The following is a 21,671-nucleotide window of genomic DNA, read 5'->3' on the forward strand; positions in this document are numbered from 1 at the left end:
GTCCATGCATGCGATGGTCCATGTCCATGTGACAGGCCAGGCCCCCAGGCAGGAAACTCCTGCTGTCTGGAGCGGGATTACACAGACTCCAAATGGCTGACACCTACACAGCCTGCAGTAGCTTCCTATACAGCCTACTGTGCTTGCAGCAATAATAGGAAAAAAATCAAGAGGTTAATAAAACACAAGGAGCAGGAAGCATGCAGTCATCAGACTTTTTAGTACTTCAGTCTATAGAAGTAACCCGTGGCTGGCCTGACTTAGGGACCTAATCCAAAACTCGTTGAAGCCCATGAAAATTCCACTTCAACGGATGTTGTTAGACCTCACTCTTCACTGTAGCGGTGTGGGAGTACGTGGAGTGTACGCAGCGCTGAGCTCCACATCTCTTGCTTCACCACTGCTAGCTGTGAGATAGGCTTGCCACTAATAACTGTACGTGCTCCAAAAAGGATGAGGAGAAGAAGGGAAAGCTCATGACTGCATCCCTTCTCTCACCTCAGCCATCAGAGGCGAGTGAATGGATGCTGGTGTGCACTTTTCTGCAGCCTTTTGAAACACAGGGCATTCAGCTCTACGCAAAGAAGCTGCAGTAGCAGAGTGGAACTCATTGTTTTGCATTTTCTGGTGTTTTTTTTTTCCCTTTGTTCCTTCTACACAATGAAAAGGTCAAGCAGGAGCCTTTAGCCAGAGTTAAGCAGAACCTCCTGAGCAGAGGTGAGGAAGAAATGCCGGGAAGGAGACGAGAATCAGGCAGGACTTTCTTTTTCCAGTAAAGTGCTGACTTAAATGCCTTTTTCATTTTGATTTCAGCTACTGCTCTTTTTAGCCTGGTGCATAATTAATGTGGCATGGGGAACATTCATCCTTTCACTTATGAGTGCCATGGCATCCATTTGTACCAAACTAACAACCAAAAACCAAAAAATTGCCCCCCTGAACACTAAAACTCTGCTCAATTCCTACAGATCCCTTAGCATGCCAACCAGCTCGGCCTCATGCACCATGGTAGGCACAAAGCTAGTGCCTCAAACAGTTCCTCAAACATCACAGAGAAAATGTCTCACAGCCTGTTTATTGCCTGCCCCAACCCTTATCACTGAGCCGTTCGATTCGGAGTCCTTGATTCATTTCTGTTTATTTTATTTTTGTTCTCGTTCAGATGTGTTATCTAAGGTCAGCGCAACTTCCCCTGCCCTCTCCTCCCCCCCCCCTTTCCCTTTTAGCCAACTCTCCCATGAAATATTGTTGTGCCTGGGTGTGTGTTTCTTAAAGTCATTGTGTGTTTTATGTCTGCAACAAACATTGTCTGATCATCCAACTTATTACGCACTACCAAAAGGTCATGCTTTATGCGCCGAAGGGAAAGCTCCTGAGCTTGAGGAAAAACAACCTGGATGGTGACTGAAAACAAGGGCTTTAGCCCCAGAGATCAAGACTAAAAAAATGCTCAGTGGTTGTTTGAAAAGTGTAAGCCAGGGCTGAGCTGCTGTAAGGTATAGGGTGACCATGGACCTAGATTGTCTTGTGCCAGCCATATATCTGCTCCCTCTTATCTTTAGCAGCTCCTGGTTCCTCTCTCTATGTGGCTTTCACCTCACACATCTCATGGTAGCATAGCCCTTTCACCCAAAGTGCCTAATGGGAGGCTATTTAAGCCACATGAAAATGTTGGCATGGGGACAAATGAGCTTAATTAAGTTAAAAGTGATATAGCCCAATTGGAAAGATGCACAGCAGAACAAGTATTCAAGAGGTGGGGTGACTGCTTGTGCTCAATGGACAGGATTCTTCAGCCTAGCCAGCTGAGGGGGGATTTTAAGAGTCATGTATGCTGCTACGAGGCCATGCAGAAAGTGTGCCACCCAATTGGGTAATTCAGGACCAGACCTGGCCCTAATGGGCAGCAGATTCAGAGTAAGCAGAGGAGACTTAGACCTCCTTGCTCCTGGACCTTATGGATGTTTGACACCTTCCTAGGCTCTCTTAACAGTTTACTTCCTTTCACCTAAACCAAATAGGCCATTAAAGGCTATCAAACACCAAGGTCCTGCCCTACCTCCAGAAGTCCCTGTGCCTCTGACAACCCGAGGTGGAAAGATCATTTTGAAGATGTGCTGCTACAAGCTTACTTTGCTTTTGTGAAACTCTTCCCTGGGACCTCTGTATAGGCCTCTTTGGACCAAAAAGGACTGGGCTAGAGGATCCCTAAATGCAACCAAGTGCAAACCTGCTTGGGCAGTAAGAGCCATTAGAATGTCTGAGGGAACAGTCTCTCAGTGTGAACAAACGAGCAAACCCATGGAACTAACCGCTTTTACCATGAGGCTTAGCAGACCTCTACAGCAGAATAGAGGAGTCCAAACACACAGGGTAGTCTTAGGCTGGGTGACCTGGGACACTTCTCACAGCCCTAGGGGAGTGCCAAGAGCTGAGGCTATGGACTAATGCTCACCTTATGAAGAACTGTGCTAGTTGAAGGTATAGGTGCCTACTGAGATGTTTGATATCCTCCTCCTGCTGATGGCAAAAGGGTGTTCAGCTCTACATGAGCACAAGAGTGGCACAGTCCCAGAGCCCAAATATAGAAAAGTTTTTGGCAATGGAGATGAAATACTGCTCTCTGTGATGGCTGCATGAGGATAGATAACTCAGCATCCTAACACAGAAATGCTTCTTTCAACTTACGCTTCTGCCTTCACAGTCCCTCACCAAAGAAGCCACTCCAGGGTTCCACTTCTTTAGTTCCCTTCATCATGAATTTATAGACATTGACAAGATCCCCCATTACCTATCCTTTTCCTGGCTAAACAGTCCCAGCTATCTCAGCCTCTCCTGCTATGAGAGATGCTTCAGACCCTTATTCATCTTCTGGGCTTTTTGCTGGACTCACTCCAGTATGTCTATGTCTCCTCCTGGGGAGCTGAGGACCTGGACACCATGCTTCAGATGCATCTAGAACCAGGAAATCTCAGCATTAACTCTGGTGTCAAGTGAGAAATGTTGTCCCAAAGACTCTAGAAAGAAGACATGGCAAGGCAAGCTAAGAGACGCTACCAAATGTGCCTGCTCCTAAGAGACCAGAGAGTAGAAGTCTGGGAATCAGACAGAAAGAAAAGGTGAAAGAAGCCAGGCCCAGTTGAGTGAACCTCATCTGGGAAACCAAAGTAACAAGCCACAGGGCTGTGAGAGTGTCTGTAGAAGAGTTTGGCATGAGCTACCAAATCCTGCTGCAAGGGATAATACAGCAATATATTACAATACATTACTTCTGGCACAACCTACATGTTTCACGTACCTCTGCTAAGGCCATAGAAGCCATGAGCTATGTGAGCATCACCTCCTTGCCAAAGACAAAGGTACCTGCTCTGAAGAAAAGTGACTCCTGGGCAGGCATCTCCTGTCCTGACACAGTGAAATGACTGTAAGTGCAGTTGAGCTGTGTTGCCCAGTCCCACGAGAGCAGCAGGCCAGAGGTCTAGTGTTACAGTGGTAGCTTCCCAGAGAGGTCAGCAGTGCAGCTAAGCCAGCAACCAGGACATCTAATGCCTTGCCAAAGGCTGCAGACTGCTTCTCGCCTTCCTCCTGCCCTTAGCTAATGCTTAGCCAGTAGCTATCGCAGTCAACACTTGCTCATGTCAGAACACCGTCACTGATCCAGCAGATTGCTGTTCTGCACTGACGAGCAGTAAGTCCAACCGTGAACTGTTCCGGGAGGGCTGGACAACGTTCCAGGGCTGGCTGGTACTGTCCCGACTGTGTTGAAATGCACATGGAAACTTCCGTCAGCGGCTTTCGGAGAGCATTAGGAGTGCCCGAAGGATGTAATTTAGCAGTTCAACTGAGCAGTATTTTCCATGCTCTCAAACATCTGGCTAAGTGATTCCTATTCCAGCTCCTGTGCCTTGCAAACTTGTGTGTTGGAGAGTTATTTTCTTCTTGCAGGAAGTCCTGCTTGGTCATGGGATGATTTGAGACTATCTGATCTGCGGATAGCTGTGACTAAATTATTTTCATTTTCCACACAGACTATTTGAGTATGTAAAAAGGTCATCACCAATTCACAGCAAGGCTTACAGAGGGGTAAAGGAATTTAATGTCATGGATCAACAAGGAAAAGTACCTACTTCGTAAACCAGGGTGGAAAATGTGCCTTGATATAGAAAAGGGTGTGAATCAGAGCCCTTCTCTGGAAATACCATTTCAGGGAAACTTGATGTGGCTGATGATACAGTTCACCTCCTCTGTGCTTACACCAGTGGGAATATTGTGCTGGAGAGCTCCGGAAAGGAATTCCTGCACTTGTCTAAGGTGCATATAGCAGAGTTCACACTCAGCTCTGAGTACACTGATGGTCTTGCATGTCTCCTCTGAATCCCTTGGAACTCGGTCATTGCACAGAATTGGAAGCAGTGTAGAGAACCAGAAAGAAGTAATTTAGAGAGGTCAATAAACAATCTAGCTGGTGCCCCATTGCTACCAACTCTCATGGAGGCAGAATCAAGGTCTGTCTTCCATGTTGGCAATTTTGTTGCCTTTTCTTAAAAACCTCCAGCCAAGGGAATTTTGCAGCTGCCCTGGGTACCCAGATCCAGTGATTCTAACCTTTGCAATTACACATTTTCCATAACCACCAACACATTTAGCTTTCCTTTGGATTGTGTGATTTCACGTCATCCTTCACCCAGTTTTTTATGTGAATGCTTGTGCCAGCCCTTTACCAAGTGGTAGGTTGTTACTGCGTCCTTACAAGTCCTCTCCTATCTAAACCGAACAACCGTCCACGTGTGCACAAGGCTGTACTCTGCTCATGTCTAGGCATTCACATGGCTCTCCTTTGGATGCTCTCCAATACAGCAACATCCAGAGACAGCATGCCAGCCAAGGCATGAACAGCATCAGTTTTGTTACCTTCTGGATCTTACATTAAAAATATTTGTTCATAATCAAGAATAAGCTTAGCCTTATTTTCAACATCATCACGCTGAGTGGATGTTAGGTAGCAATTTGCTAGGAGTCTCTCCAGACTCTTTCCTACAAGACTGAGGTAGGCAAAACTTTGTAAGTTTGCATGAGAGATACAATAAATGAAGCCCCAGGCACTTCCAGGTTCACCCCAAACCCTTTTATCTCCAAGTAATCCGCCTATTTATTCTGATATTCTTGGGACTGATTCTGTCCTTCCATTTCGAAACCACATCTCCCTGAGAGTGTGACCTTGCAAAATTCAGACTGAAAGTAATAAGAATAGAAAAGGGTGTGAGAACCTGCGGTGTTGGACCCAGCTTCAGAGAGACTTTGCCATCTTTTTCTGAGTTAGGGGTAAAAGTGGAATGGGATTTGACTGTACCCTTTGCAGAAGTTATATTCTAGAGATGAGACTGTAGTGTTAACAGCCAGGACTGGAATGAAGATGGGTGAGTCAAGAAGGCTGTATGTTATTAACTTAATTTCTGAGTTGTTTCTGTATTACTTTTGCTTTGAACAATATCTCACAGGTTGCAACTATGTGGGATCATTACCCTGGTCTGTTTTGTTCGTGCCAGATGAAATGTGTTCCCAGGCTTTCGTAACGGCACATTTCCAGGGTTACAGGACCAGCGTAGCATGATGAGTGCTCCTCGTCCAGAGCAGGTATCTTCCAAGGTACCTTTTGCTTTCCCGAGGCTGAGGTGGCTCTGTAAGTGCAGTCTCAGGTGATTAAACTGAAAGTGTTGTGGGGTTGAAGCTTTTAACTTTAAAATCCAGGAAGTGCAGGGTTTCTGGTGAGATGACAGAACATGATGAATATGCACAGGAAAAAACAGCAGGATGATCAGGATGTCTCCCTGTGCTCACATACCAAATTGATTACATACCTGGTGCTCTGACACTTTCCTGTTCTCCTGCAAAGTCAACTGAGATTTCTCAGTGCAGTGTCTTGAACAGAACCCCCCTTTAAAGGAATTCTTTCCCCTTGCTGACATTCACTCAGTACTGATGGTTAAACTTGTGAAAAGCCACAGCAACAACAACAAAAAGAAAGAGGGAGAAGGGTTTAATCAGATTGGCTTTCCAGTCAAGGGCTGGCAACGTGAAAGGCGTGGATCCACCACAGCTAAATTGGTTTAAGCCAAGACTGTCCTCCTCTTCACCTCATCCTCTGCCCTGGCACTGCTGCTCATCTAGATGTGCAAGGAGACAGCCAAGGGAGCAACACTGGCTGAAGAGACACAGACCATGGACTCATGGTGAACTGCTCGGCAGGGCAGAAAATAAGAGGTCCTCCTTCTCCTTACCCTTCTGCCCCTCCTGCCAGCCTTGGCTCTTTCCCCCTTCCCTGCTGCATGTCTGCTCTCCTTGCTCTGGCCCTGGCACTCCCTGGTCCCTTCTCTGAGCTGGCTAAACTCACTGAGATAAAAGCAAGCTAGATGCTTTGCTGGTGTTTTGCTTTTCTGCTGAGGCAGTTGTCCTGGGTTACAGTTAGGCTGGGATAGAGTTAGTTTTCTTCCTAGCAGCTGGTGTAGTGCTGTGTTTCTGTTTGGGAGTTAGGATGAGAGCAGTGCTGATAACACACTGATGTTTTAATTGTTGCAGAGCAGTCAAAGACTTTTCAGCTCTCCATGCTGTCCTGCTACAGAGAAGGCAGGGGGCACCCAGGAAGCTGGGAAGACACGCAGCCAGGACAGGTGACCAAAGAGGAATTCCATATCAACGACACCATGCTTAGCATAAAGGGGGGCCAGTGGGGGAGGAACGTGTGGCTCCAGGACAAGCAGTTTGGGGACGGTCTGGCTTTGGGACAGCTCTGAGCTCTGTGGTCTGAGTTGTGCAGTTCAGTGAGAAACTGCATCGTGTATCACCAGTTCTGTGTATTTTGTTCTAGGTCCCATTGTTGCTATTCCCTCCCACCGCTTTGCTGTGCCAGTAATCTGTCCTTATCCTAACCCAAGAGGTTTGCCTTTGTCTTCCGCTTGTTTTTTCATCCTCCTCCCCTTTCCCCTTCCCCATCCTCACTGTGTAGATGTTTGCCCAGGTTTTCTGCTTGTTCAGATTCCTGAACCAGCTTGGGGTGAGCAATAAACTAGACCGATGCCACTGCAACAGTGGGGACAAGCTGTAAGGGCGATGAGGGCATCAATCATTCCAATTTAATCAGCTTAAAACTGCTGTGGAATGGCAGGCTGGGGGTTGACTGGAGACATTGTGGGGAGCGCAGGTGACCAGGTTTGCAACAGGCTGTGTTGCTGCCAAAGATGATGCACCTCAAGCTGGCTCACCGAAGGAAAGTTTACCATCATGTAGCACAATATCCTGAGTATCTACAGTAAATGCTGGCAGCTGCCAAGCTGGCAGGGTAAACTTTACTAAACACATGTTTTGCCTTATGACTCAGACACATCTTAGGGCTGTTAGTAAGGAGCAACTGGCACGCTCCCCACAGACAGTCAATAGAGCTGGTCAATAGACCTCGTCCAAGCTCACTGTGACACAAAAATGAACACTACTTCTGTAGGCAGGTAACACCAAGAACAACCCAAACTATGCCCATTGCTGTCCTGACAGCAATCCCTCCTGCTCCCCTGGAACAGCCAAAGTCAGCTGGCAATGTGACTGTTGTAATTGCTGGACCAGCCCCAATGCCACAATCCTTTAATTTAGGAACTAGTGTCGAAATGGGGAAGGCATGACACCTTATCAGGCATCTTATAGACTTTTTTTCTTCCGTTTCCCTCCTGTGGTGTGACAATGAGTGGCATTTACAGCTCAACCTGGTTTGCCTTGGAGACATGAGTCCTTTGGGATGCCTGGGTGTGTCCTACATGGCCTTCGGCTGCTGCACGGTGGATCCGAATATCCTGGGGCACATCTCTGTCTACCCCATAAGTCTATGACTATCCACAAACTTCTTATGGGGAGTCTGTATCTCCACAGGCACCATTTCCAGTCTGTGGGGGAACAGGAGCTCTTTCCATAGACCTGAATTAACACAAGTCTTACGATCTGGAACACAAGTCTTACAAGGAGCAGCTGAGAGAACTGGGACTGTTCAGCCTGGAGAAAAGGAGGCTCAGGGTAGACTTTATTGGCTCTCTCCAACTGTCTAAAGGAGGATGTGGTGAACTGGGGGTCAGCCTTTTCTCGCAGATAACTAGCAATAGGACAAGAGGGAATGGCTGCAAGTTGAGCCAGAGGAGGTTCAAGTTAGAAATTAGGAGAAATTTCTTCTCAGAAAGAGTGGTTGGGCATTGGAAAGGGCTGCCCAGGGAGGTGGTGGAGTCACTGTGCCTTGGGGTGTTCAAGGAAAGATTGGATGAGGTACTTTGGGATATGGTTTAGTAAGTGACATAGGTGGTAGGGGGACAGTTGGACTAGGTGATCTTGGAGGTCTTTTCTGACCTTAATGATTCTGTGATTCTGTAATCTTGTAAAAAAAAAAAGAAAGAAAAATCCCCCAACGTGAGTTTACTCCCAGGCTTTTCCACAGAAATATTATGACCTCAGTGACTCACTGCCTCAGACACACCACTGTGGAAACAAATTCCATCGATAAACTGGCTGTGATCGAATCCTGTAGAGACAGGGGCCCCATTGTTATTTGGACAGATGTCCCCTGTTTATACAGCAGGTTCTTGGCTCCAGATTTTGTTAAAGGTAGAAACATACATAACACGTCAGACTTTCCCCTGGTTTATGGGAATTTCCCACTCTTCCCAACCTTCCAGTGTAGCCACGAGAGCTGTAGGTTTGCAACAAAGATGATTAAGGGCCTGGAGATGATTCTATGATTTGCATATCTGTGCAGCTTCTTCTAGGGCATCAATGCATATCTCTAGTGCCTTGCAGGTCCAGCCCACAGCAAGCATGCTGCCAGCTCAGGGGGGAAAACCCTCAAGTTTCCCTCCCTTGCTACTTAAATCGAAGCCCACAAACATTTTGCCATAGCTACAAAACATGAATTTACTACTTTAAGTCTTCAACACCCTCTTTTATTAGAATGAGGTGGGTGAGTAACAGCAGCAGAACAAGTTCATCCACTTTATAAAGTAATCTGCAGATAAGACCTGAAGGACTTAGATCAGTGCAGGGGGAAAGAATGAGTATTACCTGATGAATGGTATCAGGAAATATCGCCTCTTGAAATGCCTTTTTGGCTTTTCTACAGTGGCATCTCTGGTCAGCCTCACACTTTAAAATTGAGTGCTAGCTCTGGAGGCAGCTTGTTTTGTGGGCAGTAATAACATGTTCAGCTGATAGTGAGTTCCTGTGTCTTGGTTTCCCTTTGAGAGAGCAGCCTGGGCTGGAGCAGAAAGCAGAGGACGTATAATATGGATCTAACTAGAAGACCTTTTTGAATCACCTCGGAAGGTAAAGCATTTTTTTATATCTCCAGGTTATCTTTATTTTCTGAAACATATGGGATGGTAACTGTGGTGCGGGCTGGATTTGCACAAGAGGTTGTAATTATTTTGCAGCGTTTATGAAAAAGAGAGACTTACCAAACTAGTAAAAAGGAGGTTGTGCAGGTCACCTGTTTCCTGGGTTAAAGTCAGAATTTGCTATTTACCTCTAGGAGCCTCCCGCACTTTGCCTTTAATTTTAAACAACACTTTTCAGCCTGAATACTGTGGAGATTTGGTAGCAAACCTGGGCTTCTTTAGCTCTCCGTGGCTTTGTAAGTCAATGATACTTATTGCCTCCCAGGAGACAGTTTGTATGAGAAATGATGAGTGTATCCACATGTGGGCAACCTGGTCTAGTGGAGGGTATCCCTTCCTGTGGTTAGAACTAGATGGGTTTTGAGGTCCCTTGCAACCTGGACTAGCCTCTGATTCCGTGATTTTATGGCAGCTTCTGTTTTACTAACAGAAGGCACTTGGATACTTGAGAAATTGCTTGCTCAAGGATTTACAGCATCTCTTTCTTTCAACAAGAAATTAAATGAACAAGGGAACAGCCACATTAGCTGAGAAGAACTTGGGAGTTTTTTCCCCCCTCACTTATTATTTGATACTTATTTGCTAGCTCTATGTTTTTTATAGATACTGACTTGGGATTGTGGGGATTTTTAACTGTCAAAGCCTGAGTAGCAACACGGTTCTCATTTGCATGAGTTGCCCTCTGTATGGTTTATTTTGTATACAATTAACAGGACATTTGGTCTTAGCTACATGGCTGCACAAAGAGTGTATTTGAAAGTAGAGGCTGACCCACAACATTTGAATATGAATGCGAGTGCATGAACAGTGCAAAAGATAACATGCAAAACTGTAGCAGATGCTGTTTAAACTCACCAGAAATTTTGTTTAGTCATCTTTTTTTTTTCTTCTCCGTTATCTGTTTTATCAGCCAGTTACCAATGAAATGCAGGTTCTTTGTACAGATTAACCTCCTGTAGCATCTGCTGCGAGCATATGCTACATATATAAAACTGTCAGAAATATTCACGTTGTTATGTTGCAGCTCAAGGACTTGTGTCACAGCTTATAACACGGCAGTGTTTCCCCCTTGATCCATTTTGATCCGTCTTGGGCTCGGGATCAGCCAGATCTGTGGAAGTCTCAAAGTTACCACAAGTTTATGATGTCTTCAAAACTGCAAAATGGTCTCTTTTGTGGAGTGGATGTACTGACAGACATGTCCAGGAAACCAAATAGACTTTTCCCTATCATTTTTCTTTTTTTTTTCTATTTCTAACACCTCTAACAGTCTTTTTTTTTAATGGATTTTGAGGTGGGGTGGGAAGACATTCTGAATCATCGAGATTCAGTATTGTTTTCTGGTTAGCCCTATATGAGAGCATAGAAGCAGCCACACCAGTCCAGCTCAAAACTAGTTAGCACGGTTTTCTGGTTTGAGGGAGGGCTGAGGGGTATTCCCCTCTGTTGCTACCTTAGAATATCTTAAAGTGTCTTTCCTTTTTTAATTGAAAATATCTTTCCTTTTTAAAATTCCATCTCAGAATTTGATTGACATTTCTTCTGACCCCGTTTTGGTGTCGTAACAGTCAGTTCAGAGACCATCACTTAATATGTAACATCAGGATGGTTTTTCTACCTTACACTTACCAGTGCTGAATTCCATATTTCATGACCCTGTCACTCAGTATCCTGCAATCCCAGTGCAGATCTTCACAGGCAGAATTTGCTTTTTGGTTTTTTAGCCTTAATCATTTATTGCCCACAGTATTGGACAAAGGGCCTTTCCCACATCACTTGAGAACAGAGGGATCTGTAAGCCTGAGGCTCACACACATGTCGCTGCAGAGCTCTGGCGATGACATCTCTCTGTTGGAAAACCAAATAATTCCTTTCCACTTTTGTCTCCTATTTTTTAACCAGGCCAGTGTCCAGATGGAGTTTCTCTGCAGATGAATCTTTCTAAGAAGTGCCTTTGATGAGGAACCCTGACAAGTCCCTGCTGGATACCCACATCGGTGACATTAAGCATATTGCTTGGCTCTAAGCTCAGTGCTGTCTGCTATCCATTCACCAGGTGAGACTGTAGATCATGTTCATATCATGATTTTCTGTCATGGGCTCTTTTGAGCAGCAAAGTCGCAGTGATGTGCCCTGTCTACTCGGGAGCACCAGCTCTTAATACACAATGTGGTGGCAACAGTAGCTGTTGCCGATCTTAGAATCAAAGAACAGTTTGGGTTGGAAGTGACCTCAAAGATTATCTAGTTCCAGCACTGCCCTGCCATGGGCAGGGACACCCTCACTAGCCCAGGTTGCCCAAAAGCCCTTCCAACCTGGCCTTAAACCCTGCCAGGGATGGGGCTTCCACAACCTCTCTGGGCAACCTGTGCAAGGGCCTCACCACCCTCACAGTAAAGAATTTCTTCCTAATGTTTCATGTAAGCCTGCCCTCTTTCAGCTTGAAGCCATTACCCCTTGTCCTGTCCCTGCATTCATTATCATCTCAAGAGGAGCTGTTTTTCTGCCTTCACCTGGTGATTCACAGCCTTTCACAGCCTGACTTTGTACGAGCAGCTTTTTCAATACAAAATGATCACAATTTTGCAAAAGCCCATAATTTTAATCAAGCTGATGTTATCCAATCAGGTACTGTTCAGCACTGTTCCCAGAGCTTTCCTTTCTTAAAAAGATTTAAAAAATCTGCTTGGGTTCTGCCTTTTCCTATAGCTCTCTACTAGCTGTTCATGCTGGAGCTAGGGAGCTGCTTTGGCAGGAATAATCAGAAAGGGCATATTCATAGCACAATGCTTATTCTTATGTAGCCTTCAGCTCCCTTTCTCTATCCCCTCTGGTTGCATAAATGTGTCAGCACCTGTTACAAGGGTCTGTGCATGTTTTGCCTCTCCTTTTAAGGGCCATCATCCAATGTACAGCATGGGTAAAAAAGCTTATGTATCAATGAGATGGAAAAGGTTGGTTTTTTTCTGGGTTTTTATTTCAGGTGACACATTACATTTCAGTGTGTCAGTATTCTTGGGTTTACTTGTTAACTTCAGCACAATTAATGGAGATGTGTATTAAAACCTCAAAACTAAACAGATTTTTTTTCCTAGGAGGTACATTGTCTCCCTTGTTAGCCAAGGAGTAGCAAACCTATGGAAAGCTCTAGATAAGCCCATAATGTTGCTGCAGACCTTTCCTGAGTGGGATAGGGCTGGTAGAAAGGCTGTCCCTGCTGCAACGAGACAAGCCCTCACTTGCAGCAACTCTAACTATTTCCTCATGTTCTGGCTGTGTGTTTGCCAAGGTCCGTTGTGAGGAATATTTGAAGATCCAAAGTCAACTCTTCTCATGGCAGATAAGTTCCTGGCGCTTCGTTTGTCCCTGCTAGGCATCTGCTTAGGATTCTGCTTTCACCAAGTGATTTCTTTCTCCCTGGTTTGAGGAGGTACAGATGACGTGAAAGAAAAATAGGAGATATGAGGGAAGCAGCCTGGTGACAGCAGCAGAGAAATAATTACAGACCTTGTTCTGTGCTCTGTCCTGGTTGGTGTGAACAGGCAGAGTGTGCTGAAAGAGCCTGAACATACTGTTTTTGCAGAGTGTGCTGGTATTTCCTACTGTGTGAGTCAGCTGAAAATTCCCTCATCCTTCTGCTTCATTTTCCTCTCAGGCTGTACGGCAAAGCCACTGGACAAAATGCCATCCCCAGTTACTGCAGGTCTCCACGTCCTATTTCTACTGGTCACAGAATGTTACCAGACATCACAGCACTCAAACTTTGATCCAGTCGTCCACCATATAGTGAGTATCCTTTCCCAACCAGTTTCATTTGGCCACTGCCTGTAGCACCCAGCTGCTATAGCTCGCCTTTACATCCAGAGAACTTCAGAGACACTCGTTGCAAGATCCGGTGGGGAAACTGAACCCAGAGTCTCCCCAGTGTGTAAGAGAGATGGAGAAATCCAGGAACTGGGATCTTCCTGCTTCCCAGTCTTAAAACCTCTTTAGAGAGAACTGAGCAAAACTTCTGGTTTCTCACTTATGTTAGCCTGCAAGGGATTTGAATTGCTGTGCCTGGAGCTATGGCTAGGCCACAGCTGTGTTGACACTGTTCCTGGATGGGATTCACCCACCCTATGAAAGAGAGAATCCAAATAACAAAACTAGCTCAGTTTTTCTTACGGGTGTCTCACCAGTGCTTTGAGAGTAGGAGATGAGTACACATGAGCGAAGAGCCACACCTGAGTTTAGACTTGTGTTTAGATGTTGGGCTTGGACTTGGACTTTACTTCAGTGGGAACACTTTTTCAATAATTCTCACATACATCTTTTGCTTCATCAGCCATGCAAATTGTAGAAATCTGTTTTGTCCTTCATCCTGCATATGGGTTTGGTAACAGTTTCTGCACAATAGTCACTGACTAGAAGCGACAAGAGAGGAACAGGGAAACAAAGGGACTGAGCAAATGGAAGTTAAAATAGTCTGGTAAAGAAAGCTGGTCTACAAATCTACCAGCTCTTGCTCTATCATAATGATTATTAGACCTGAAAATACTTCTTTTGTCTTGTCCATTATGAACCCTATCAAGTCAAAACAGATTCTAAGATATATATTCAGCCCTTAGCATCACAGGGACCTTAGTTCTGATGGACGGTCCAGAACACAATGAGCTTTATTGAGCAGATTGAAAAAAGGCAAGGAGAGATGAAGAAGAAGGTGGGAACTCCTTAAGCTGTTTTTGCCAATGTTCCATGTCTTGGCAAACCAAGATATAGCTGGTTCCAGCAGACCCGTCTGCCCTTTGGCAGTTGTCTAATAGTGACCCAATATAGTTTGATCTGTTTTCCACCAAAACTGTCTCCAGCTCAACACTTAGGCTTTTTCATGAAAAGAGTAACACTTCTTTGGTTTTCAGGATCATTATCCATGGTTGATCCTGCAAGTGAGTCATCACTTAATGGTGTGAAATATGTGAAGTATTTAACGACCTAGTAGTTCTTTGGGGACATAATTAAAGAAAGGAAACCACAAACACCAGATGTGGGGGGAAGCAGAGGACCACAGTGACCTTTCTGTGACTGCAGCTAACCCCTGAGGTGAAAGGTAGCACTTGCAGAGGTGCAGATATACCAAGGCACCTTGGGATCTTCGCTGCCAGCACAGCTGCGATACAAAGCCCAGCTCTAATCACACACCAGATGGTTCCTTTATGTAAAGAGATGACTTAAGGGTTGCCAAGCTATTCACCCTTTCTGTAAATAGATTTCAGTAAGACTCAAGAAACTGGCAAAGCTGCAAATTTCCTGCCTGTGTCTTTGCTTGTTCTTTAGCCTTCCTTGCTAACTGTGGTGCCAGTGTATTTTTAGGGCATGATTAAAGAAATAAGATGGTCTGTGTATCACTTGGCTGCACCCTGTGTGAACCCAGTCATACTGAAATTGTGCCACCACTGCTTTGGTCAACTGTTGTGCCTGCAAAATAGCTGATCTGACACCTGAGCCAGAGCCAAGACTTTTCCATCCCCTTTCTACTCCTGCTCCATCTGGCTTTGCTGCTGCAGAGCTGGAAGCTCAGAGCAAAGAGGAAAGCAAAGGGTAGTATGAGTCCACTTTCTGGATTCAAAGGATGGGTGGTCAGGTCTCCCAAGCAGCTTGCAAGGCTGGCCCAGGACTGAGAACACTGCGTCTGTCCCATAGCCAGTTTGCAGCTCAGCTGCAGAATTTCTGCTAAGCTGAGACAATTGCCTTGCAGAGATATGCAGGGACCTGCAAACTCGGCTGGTGTTTAACATTTCCCTGCTTCAAAGATAGAAACACTCTGTTTAAAGAGGAAAATGGGGGCTGGGAGGGGCAAAGATTGGTGGAAGGGAAAAAAAAATCTGTGACTGTATTTTCTTCACTAATTCTTCCATGTCAACAGCAGCAGCTAAAGCTTCATTTTATTTTTTCACTCTCTTTTTTCCACAGATTTACACTTCAACAGGAGAGGGAAGTTTCCCATCAGGGGTGCAAAAGCAGAAGCGAAATGGTATGTACACAAATGTAGAGTAATAGACCAGGTTTCTGGTAAGCTGAGGGTGATATCACTATTGGGGACAGCATCACTTGAGGTACTGAGTTGCAGTCATCAAGGGAGAATAGCTGTTGTGGTATAACCTCAGCTGGCAGCTAAGCAACACCCAGATGCTCCTGTGGTGGGATGTGGGACAGAATCAGAAGGGTGAAAGTGATAAAACTTGTGGGTTGAGATAAAGACATTTTAATCAGTAAAGCAAAATGAGGAATTCAACCACTACTTCCCATGGGCAGGCAGGTTCAGCCATCTCCAGGAAAGCAGGGCTCTATCAAGTGTAACAGTCACTTAGGAAGACAAATGTTGTGACTTCAAAGGTCATCCTCTTCCTTCTTCTTCCCCCAGCTTTTATTGCTGAGCATCATGTTATATGGTGTGGATGTCATGCTCAGGGTCATCTGGTGTGCGACATCATATTGGTCAGTTGAGGTCAGCTGTCCCAGCTGTGTCCCCTCCCAACGTTTTGTGCACCCCCAGCCTACTCGCTGGTGGGGTGGGGTGAGAAGCAGAAAAGGCCTTGGCTGTGTGTAGGCACTGCTCAGCAATAATGAAACCATTTGTGTGTTATCAACACTGTTTTCAGCACAAATTCAAAGTGCAACCTTGTACTAGCTACTGTGAAGAAAATTAACTCTACCTCAGCCAAAACCAGAACAGCATTAAAGGCACAAACAATAGAGGCGGAAACTGGTCTGCTCAGAGACTAACATAGAATAGTTTGGGTTGGAAGGGACTTTTTACAGGTCATCCAGTCCAACTCGGTATGGGACATCAACTAACTGAGATTGCTCAAAGCCCCATCCAATGTGGCCATGAACACTTCCAGGGATGCGGCATCAACCACCTCTCTGGGCAACCTTTTTTACCTCATTATATAAAAAAATATTCTTTATATCTATTTTAGATCAATCCTCTTTTAGTTTAAAACTATTACCCCTCTTTCTATCACTACCATCCCTGCTAGAATGTGCCATCTTTCTTATAAGCTTCCTTCAGGCATTGGAAAGCTGCAATTAGGTCTCCCCAGAGCCTTCTCTTCTCCAGGCTGAACGAGCCCAGTTCTCTCAGCCTGTCTCCATAGCAGAGGTGCTTCAGCCCTTGGACTATTTTTGTGGCCCTCTCTGGACCTGCTCCAACAGGTTCACGTCCTTCTTGTCCTGGGGACCCCAGACCTGCATGCAGCACTGCAGGTGGGGTTTCAGCAGAGCAGATGGGCAGAATTCCCTCCCTTCATCTGCTGGCCATGTTGTTCTTGATGCAGCCCAGCCCACAGTTGGCTTTCTGGGCTGCAAGCGCACATTGCCAACTCATGTAGTTTTTAATCCTTCAGTACCCCCGAATCCTCCTCCTCAGGACTGTTCTCAATTCCTTCTTCCCCCAGCCTGTATTGATACCATGTCTGGCCCATGTACAGGACCTATTACTTGGCTTTGTTGAACATCATGTTGCACCCCACTTCTCTAGCTTGTTCAGGTCCTGCATGACTTCAATCTGTGGTTGACAACCCACCCACTTGCTGACTGAAAGGAGACGAGGGATTAGACAGCTTTTCTTTGTGTTTATTATGCCGTTCACATCATTCTCCTATTGATCTGAGACCAAAGAAGTCTTCCTTTTGCCAGACAAGCAGCAGATAAAACACATGCAGAATATCTGATGAGTAGGAAGCAAGATTTCCTAAGCAGAATGCCACACTCAGCTACCATTACACAGCAATAAAGCCCAAATGCTGAACTTGGAAGCCATAAATTTGTGACACAGCTTAGCAGTCTCATGGTATTTCTCTTTCAGTGATCAATTTCAGCCTTCCCCCTCTGGAGTACACCATTGACATTGAAGTAAGCGTGATGGATCCATCCTTTCTGGAACCAATCAAAGAATATTTCAGAAACCTGAGTCTTCCAGTTACAACAAATATTTCAGATGTAGAAATGACAGTGTCAAACATCAACATTACTACAGGTGGGTTGGTTACTTTGGTACTCTGGGTGATGTGCTTTCTTGTCAGTGAGTGATCTCTCCTGGTTTTACCATCCATCACACTTAGGAACCAGACAAACTGGAGCATCTCTGCTGCCCACCCCAATACCCGGCGCGACTGAAGCTGTAGCACACAGCAGCGTGTTTTGCTCTCTGCATCTCAGGGCTCCTCTTTGACCAACATTGTCATTAGGAAGAGCCCTCCACACTTTGCTTTTCCTAAGGAAGGGACAAAGCCAGAGGAAGCCTAAGTTGAAGGATTTTTGTCCTGGTTTGACTAACAAGCAGTCCAAGTTACTTTCAAGTTTCAGGAAGTTGTGACAGCGGTTATCAGGCTGTTTACTTCCCTCTGCTTGCATTTGGAATGTAAATCACTGTAAAAGCCTGTACTCTGACCCTGACAGAAACAAGCTGCACGACATGCAGGGTTTTTTCCTGATACAACTGACTAAATGTATTCTTACAGGGAAAGATACAGAAATGTTTTATTAAACACATTGTGGTTGTGTGGCATCACATCCAGGTAACTAACACAGTGGAGGATATACGAGCACACCAAGAATTTACAGCATCAGAGGAGGAGATTTAATACCTTCTTGTTGCTGGCCCATAAAGCGGTGAAAGGAAATGCTCATCCATTCTCAAAACAATATGCAAACTGATCTTGTAAAAGCCTTCAGGGTCCCATGCAATGTGTGAAAATCACTTTGTTAATATCTTATTTGCCAAGGGCACAGTAAGAGCAGAAGAAGTTACAGTGAAGGGTTTAGTGGGGTTTGAATTGGGGTTCTTTATTTTATTTTATTAGAGTATGTATGTCTTTAAAGCACTTTGTGATAAAGTCACCTTCTCTCATGTGTCAGGATGCAGGCAGACTAACACAGCACCTCACTAGCCACTGGGATTTCAATGACTATTACGTGCTCCTACAATCTTTCAAACCCCATACATTTCCTTTCAGCCCAGGCAATACAGAAATATCCCATTTGAATGCTATCATGGAACCTTGGCTGACATGCCAGGTAAATTTTTAGTATGAGGCTTCACGTCTCCATTCAACTACTTGAAAATAATCGATCAGACTTACCCCTGTACCGATCTGATTCCCACTTTTGGTTAGTGATTTATAATTAATATAGTAAGAGTTTTTAAAGGTGTCATATCATCGTGTTTGCACCATCCAAGTGAACTCACAAGAAGGGCAACGTTTAGTTGAGCTCACTGGCATAAAGCAGCAGCAGGGTAAATACACATCACGCGGTAAGTCATGGCCCCTTTGCCATTCTCATAGTGTTTCTCTCTCTGTCTGACACTAGTCTGCCTGCCCACTGGTGAGGACACAAGCTGTTGCTCTTGTGAAAATGGGCATGCCTGGCCAAACGCAGAGTGCGGTAACTTGACAACCTGCCCATCTGCCAGCCCAACATCTTCCCAGCTCTGTGGCTACATGAAGAAAATGCCTTTCTACGGGCCTTACTGTGAGCCTCAGGCTGAAGGTAAGGAGAACCAATGCTGAACCTAGTCATCCTACCACTGCTGAGAAGATGGAGCAGTGTTAAAGCTGTGATAAGTCAGCACTGAGCTGGCTACCACATTGCCTGGGAATGTGTGAAGTCTGTAGAGATGGTTTGGAGCTCTTGTCTCTGTGATGTAGGTCCCCCCTGCCCCAAGCACTTGCAGATGTTTAGTGCCATAGTGGCACCCCAGCCCCTGGAATCACTCACATGTCTCTTTAGGACCTTCAGCTTCCACTGAGCCAAGAAAGTTTCATCTCATCAGATTTTTAACAGAGGAACTTGTAAATTTGACCCAAGTGTGCCATGGTGCTCAAGAGAAGAGAAGGAACAAAACCCCACAGCATATTTATTTTGTTTAGTTTTCTTTCATGACTCTCATGACAAAGTGCCCATGAGTTTTTAGGAACTGACTGAGGTCCTGGGATGGACACCTCTTGTCCTTGCAATCCAAGACAAGCCCCCACAGGGCTCTACCTCTGATTGTGATGGAGCAGCATGTGGAGATACCCAGTGGCACCCCTAGGGCTGGAAGCAGTCCAATCCTGTCAGCATCTCCACTCTAATCAACTCTGCTTAGAGGCAATATTTTATCACAGGGCAGCCCTGTATTACTGCTATAGTTCCAGGACTAGAGCTAGTATTTCTTCCATGTGGAAGTCACACACTCCTTAGAAGTTCAGGGCCCTGGATACAATGCTGCTCCATCACAGGATATGGACATGTCCTTAAATGGACCCAGTTTAGAAAATTCCAATCTCTCTCTGAGCTTTTTATATACTTTTGTGAGAAAAGATGAGTCTTCCCCCAGAACATTACCCCCACAAAGTCACTGAGGGTTTTTCCATTCATTTCAATGAAACATCAGTAAAGATTCAGCCTGTGTAATTTTCACCATGTAAAAGGTAAGTATCTAATCAGTTATTCACCCCAACTCTCTATAACTGGAGCAATGTAGCAATTGAACCATTGCACGAAAGCTGCCCATGACCTTCTGAATGTGTCATCTTTTGAAAGTGTCTACAGCACTGCATCAACTGGAGAGGGTGTCTAGATATCTAGCAGATGCCAGGCATGTAAATTAGATACTGAAAATTAGGAGACCTCAATTTCCTATTATTCAGATGAATCTTGGCAAACAGTAAGATTTTGATTTAGGATTAGGATGGCTTCATCAAGGGACTCTGTGAGTAACTAACCACAGAATCACACAGAATCATAGAACGTTAGGGGTTGGAAGGGATCATCTAGTCCAACCCCCTGCCAGAGCAGGATCACCTAGATTAGGTCACATCTATAGGATGGAGTTACTGCATCAGTAGACAAGGGAAAAGTGTCAGACATCTTCGACCTAGACTTCTGTAAGGCCTTTGATACGATCCTCTACAACATCCTTGCTGCTACATTGGAGAGAGACGGGTTTGACAGATGGACTTCTAGATGGATAAAGAACATGTACAGAGGCATATAGTTAGTGACTCAACATCCAAATGAAAGCCAGTAATAAGTGATAGACTCAAGGATCTGTACTATGTAATAGTGGGATTGAGTGCACACCCTCAGCAAGTTTTCACATGACACCAAGCTGAGTGGTGCACTTCATTTGCTAGAGTGAAGGGATGTCATCCAGAGGAAGGACAGGAGCTTATAAGAAAGACAGAGAGAGAAAGACTTTTAATCAGGTTTTGTAGTGACAGTACAAGGGCCAAGAGTTTTGAACTGAAAGGGGGTAGATTTAGACTGAACACGAGAAAGAAAATTTTTATGATGAGGGTGGTGAGGCACTGGCACAGGTTGCCCAGGGAAGCTGTGGATGCCCCATCCCTGGAAGTGTTCAGGACCAGGTTGGAAGTCCCTGCCCATGGGACTGGATATGTTTCTCTGCTTAAGCTACAAAAAAAATCAATGACCAATCATTTTGTGAGCGTGGTTTTTGCCTATTTTTACATTTATATTTATATTTTTCCTTACAGACATATGTGCTGTGGGAGAGCCCACTATAATGAATATGTCAGTCATACTAGACATAGACTTTGAGGATGATCTCACGGATCCTTCTTCTGAACTATACAAAAATTACAAAGCTGACCTGGAGAAAGCGGTAATGACTTTAGTTTTCTATCTCTGAAGGTAGAAGTTCCTCTAAGAAATACAGTATTTACCCTAAGAGCACTGTCACTGCCTCTGCGGGCAGCTGTGAAGCATGCAGCAGTGGTAGCCACAAAGTGGACCAAAACCTGACCTCTACTGAAAGGCAATGACAACATTCCCATTCATTTTAGTAAGCTGGCCAACAGGGAAGTAATTAGGAATCTTTTGCATAGGGATCAAAAACAAGAAAAAAACAAATCACATTATTGTTTCCAGCTTAAATTCACATGGCCACACATAGAATGAAACCACCAACACAATTTTGTCCCATGACAGTGGGGAGAGATTACTAGCTCTGTTCTACTAGATATATTCCATACCCTTACTCACATCAATGTTGAATGGAGAGTTTCCTGTTTTAAACATGCTAGAGTAATGTCCAGAGGACTTACACCATGTTATCTGTCCTTGTTTACAGTTTAATGCTGGCTACAAATGTTTACCAGGCTTCGTATCAGCAACAGTAACTGGTTTCAGGTAAGTAAATGATTTCATTTTTTCCTGGACCACTCAAATCTCTCTGTCTGGTCTCAAGGAGACACCTGTCAG

General features: G+C 44.9%; 1 protein-coding gene across 1 annotated transcript in view; it reads left to right on the forward strand.

Moving 5' to 3' along the window:
* Window positions 1-13,100: 13,100 nt before the first annotated feature.
* The window catches only part of ADGRF5 (adhesion G protein-coupled receptor F5), a gene marked incomplete at its 5' end in the record, with an annotated part of 28,591 nt that continues 20,020 nt past the window's right edge, over window positions 13,101-21,671 (forward strand). The window contains 6 exons of the mRNA XM_084261179.1: window positions 13,101-13,205; window positions 15,372-15,432; window positions 17,269-17,439; window positions 18,774-18,953; window positions 20,945-21,072; window positions 21,541-21,599. Of these exons, the coding sequence (XP_084117305.1) occupies window positions 13,101-13,205; window positions 15,372-15,432; window positions 17,269-17,439; window positions 18,774-18,953; window positions 20,945-21,072; window positions 21,541-21,599 (704 nt within the window). The remainder of the gene's footprint in view (window positions 13,206-15,371; window positions 15,433-17,268; window positions 17,440-18,773; window positions 18,954-20,944; window positions 21,073-21,540; window positions 21,600-21,671) is intronic.

The sequence above is a fragment of the Gallinula chloropus genome (assembly GCF_964237585.1).
Source record: "Gallinula chloropus genome assembly, chromosome: 3".
NCBI lineage: Eukaryota > Metazoa > Chordata > Aves > Gruiformes > Rallidae > Gallinula > Gallinula chloropus.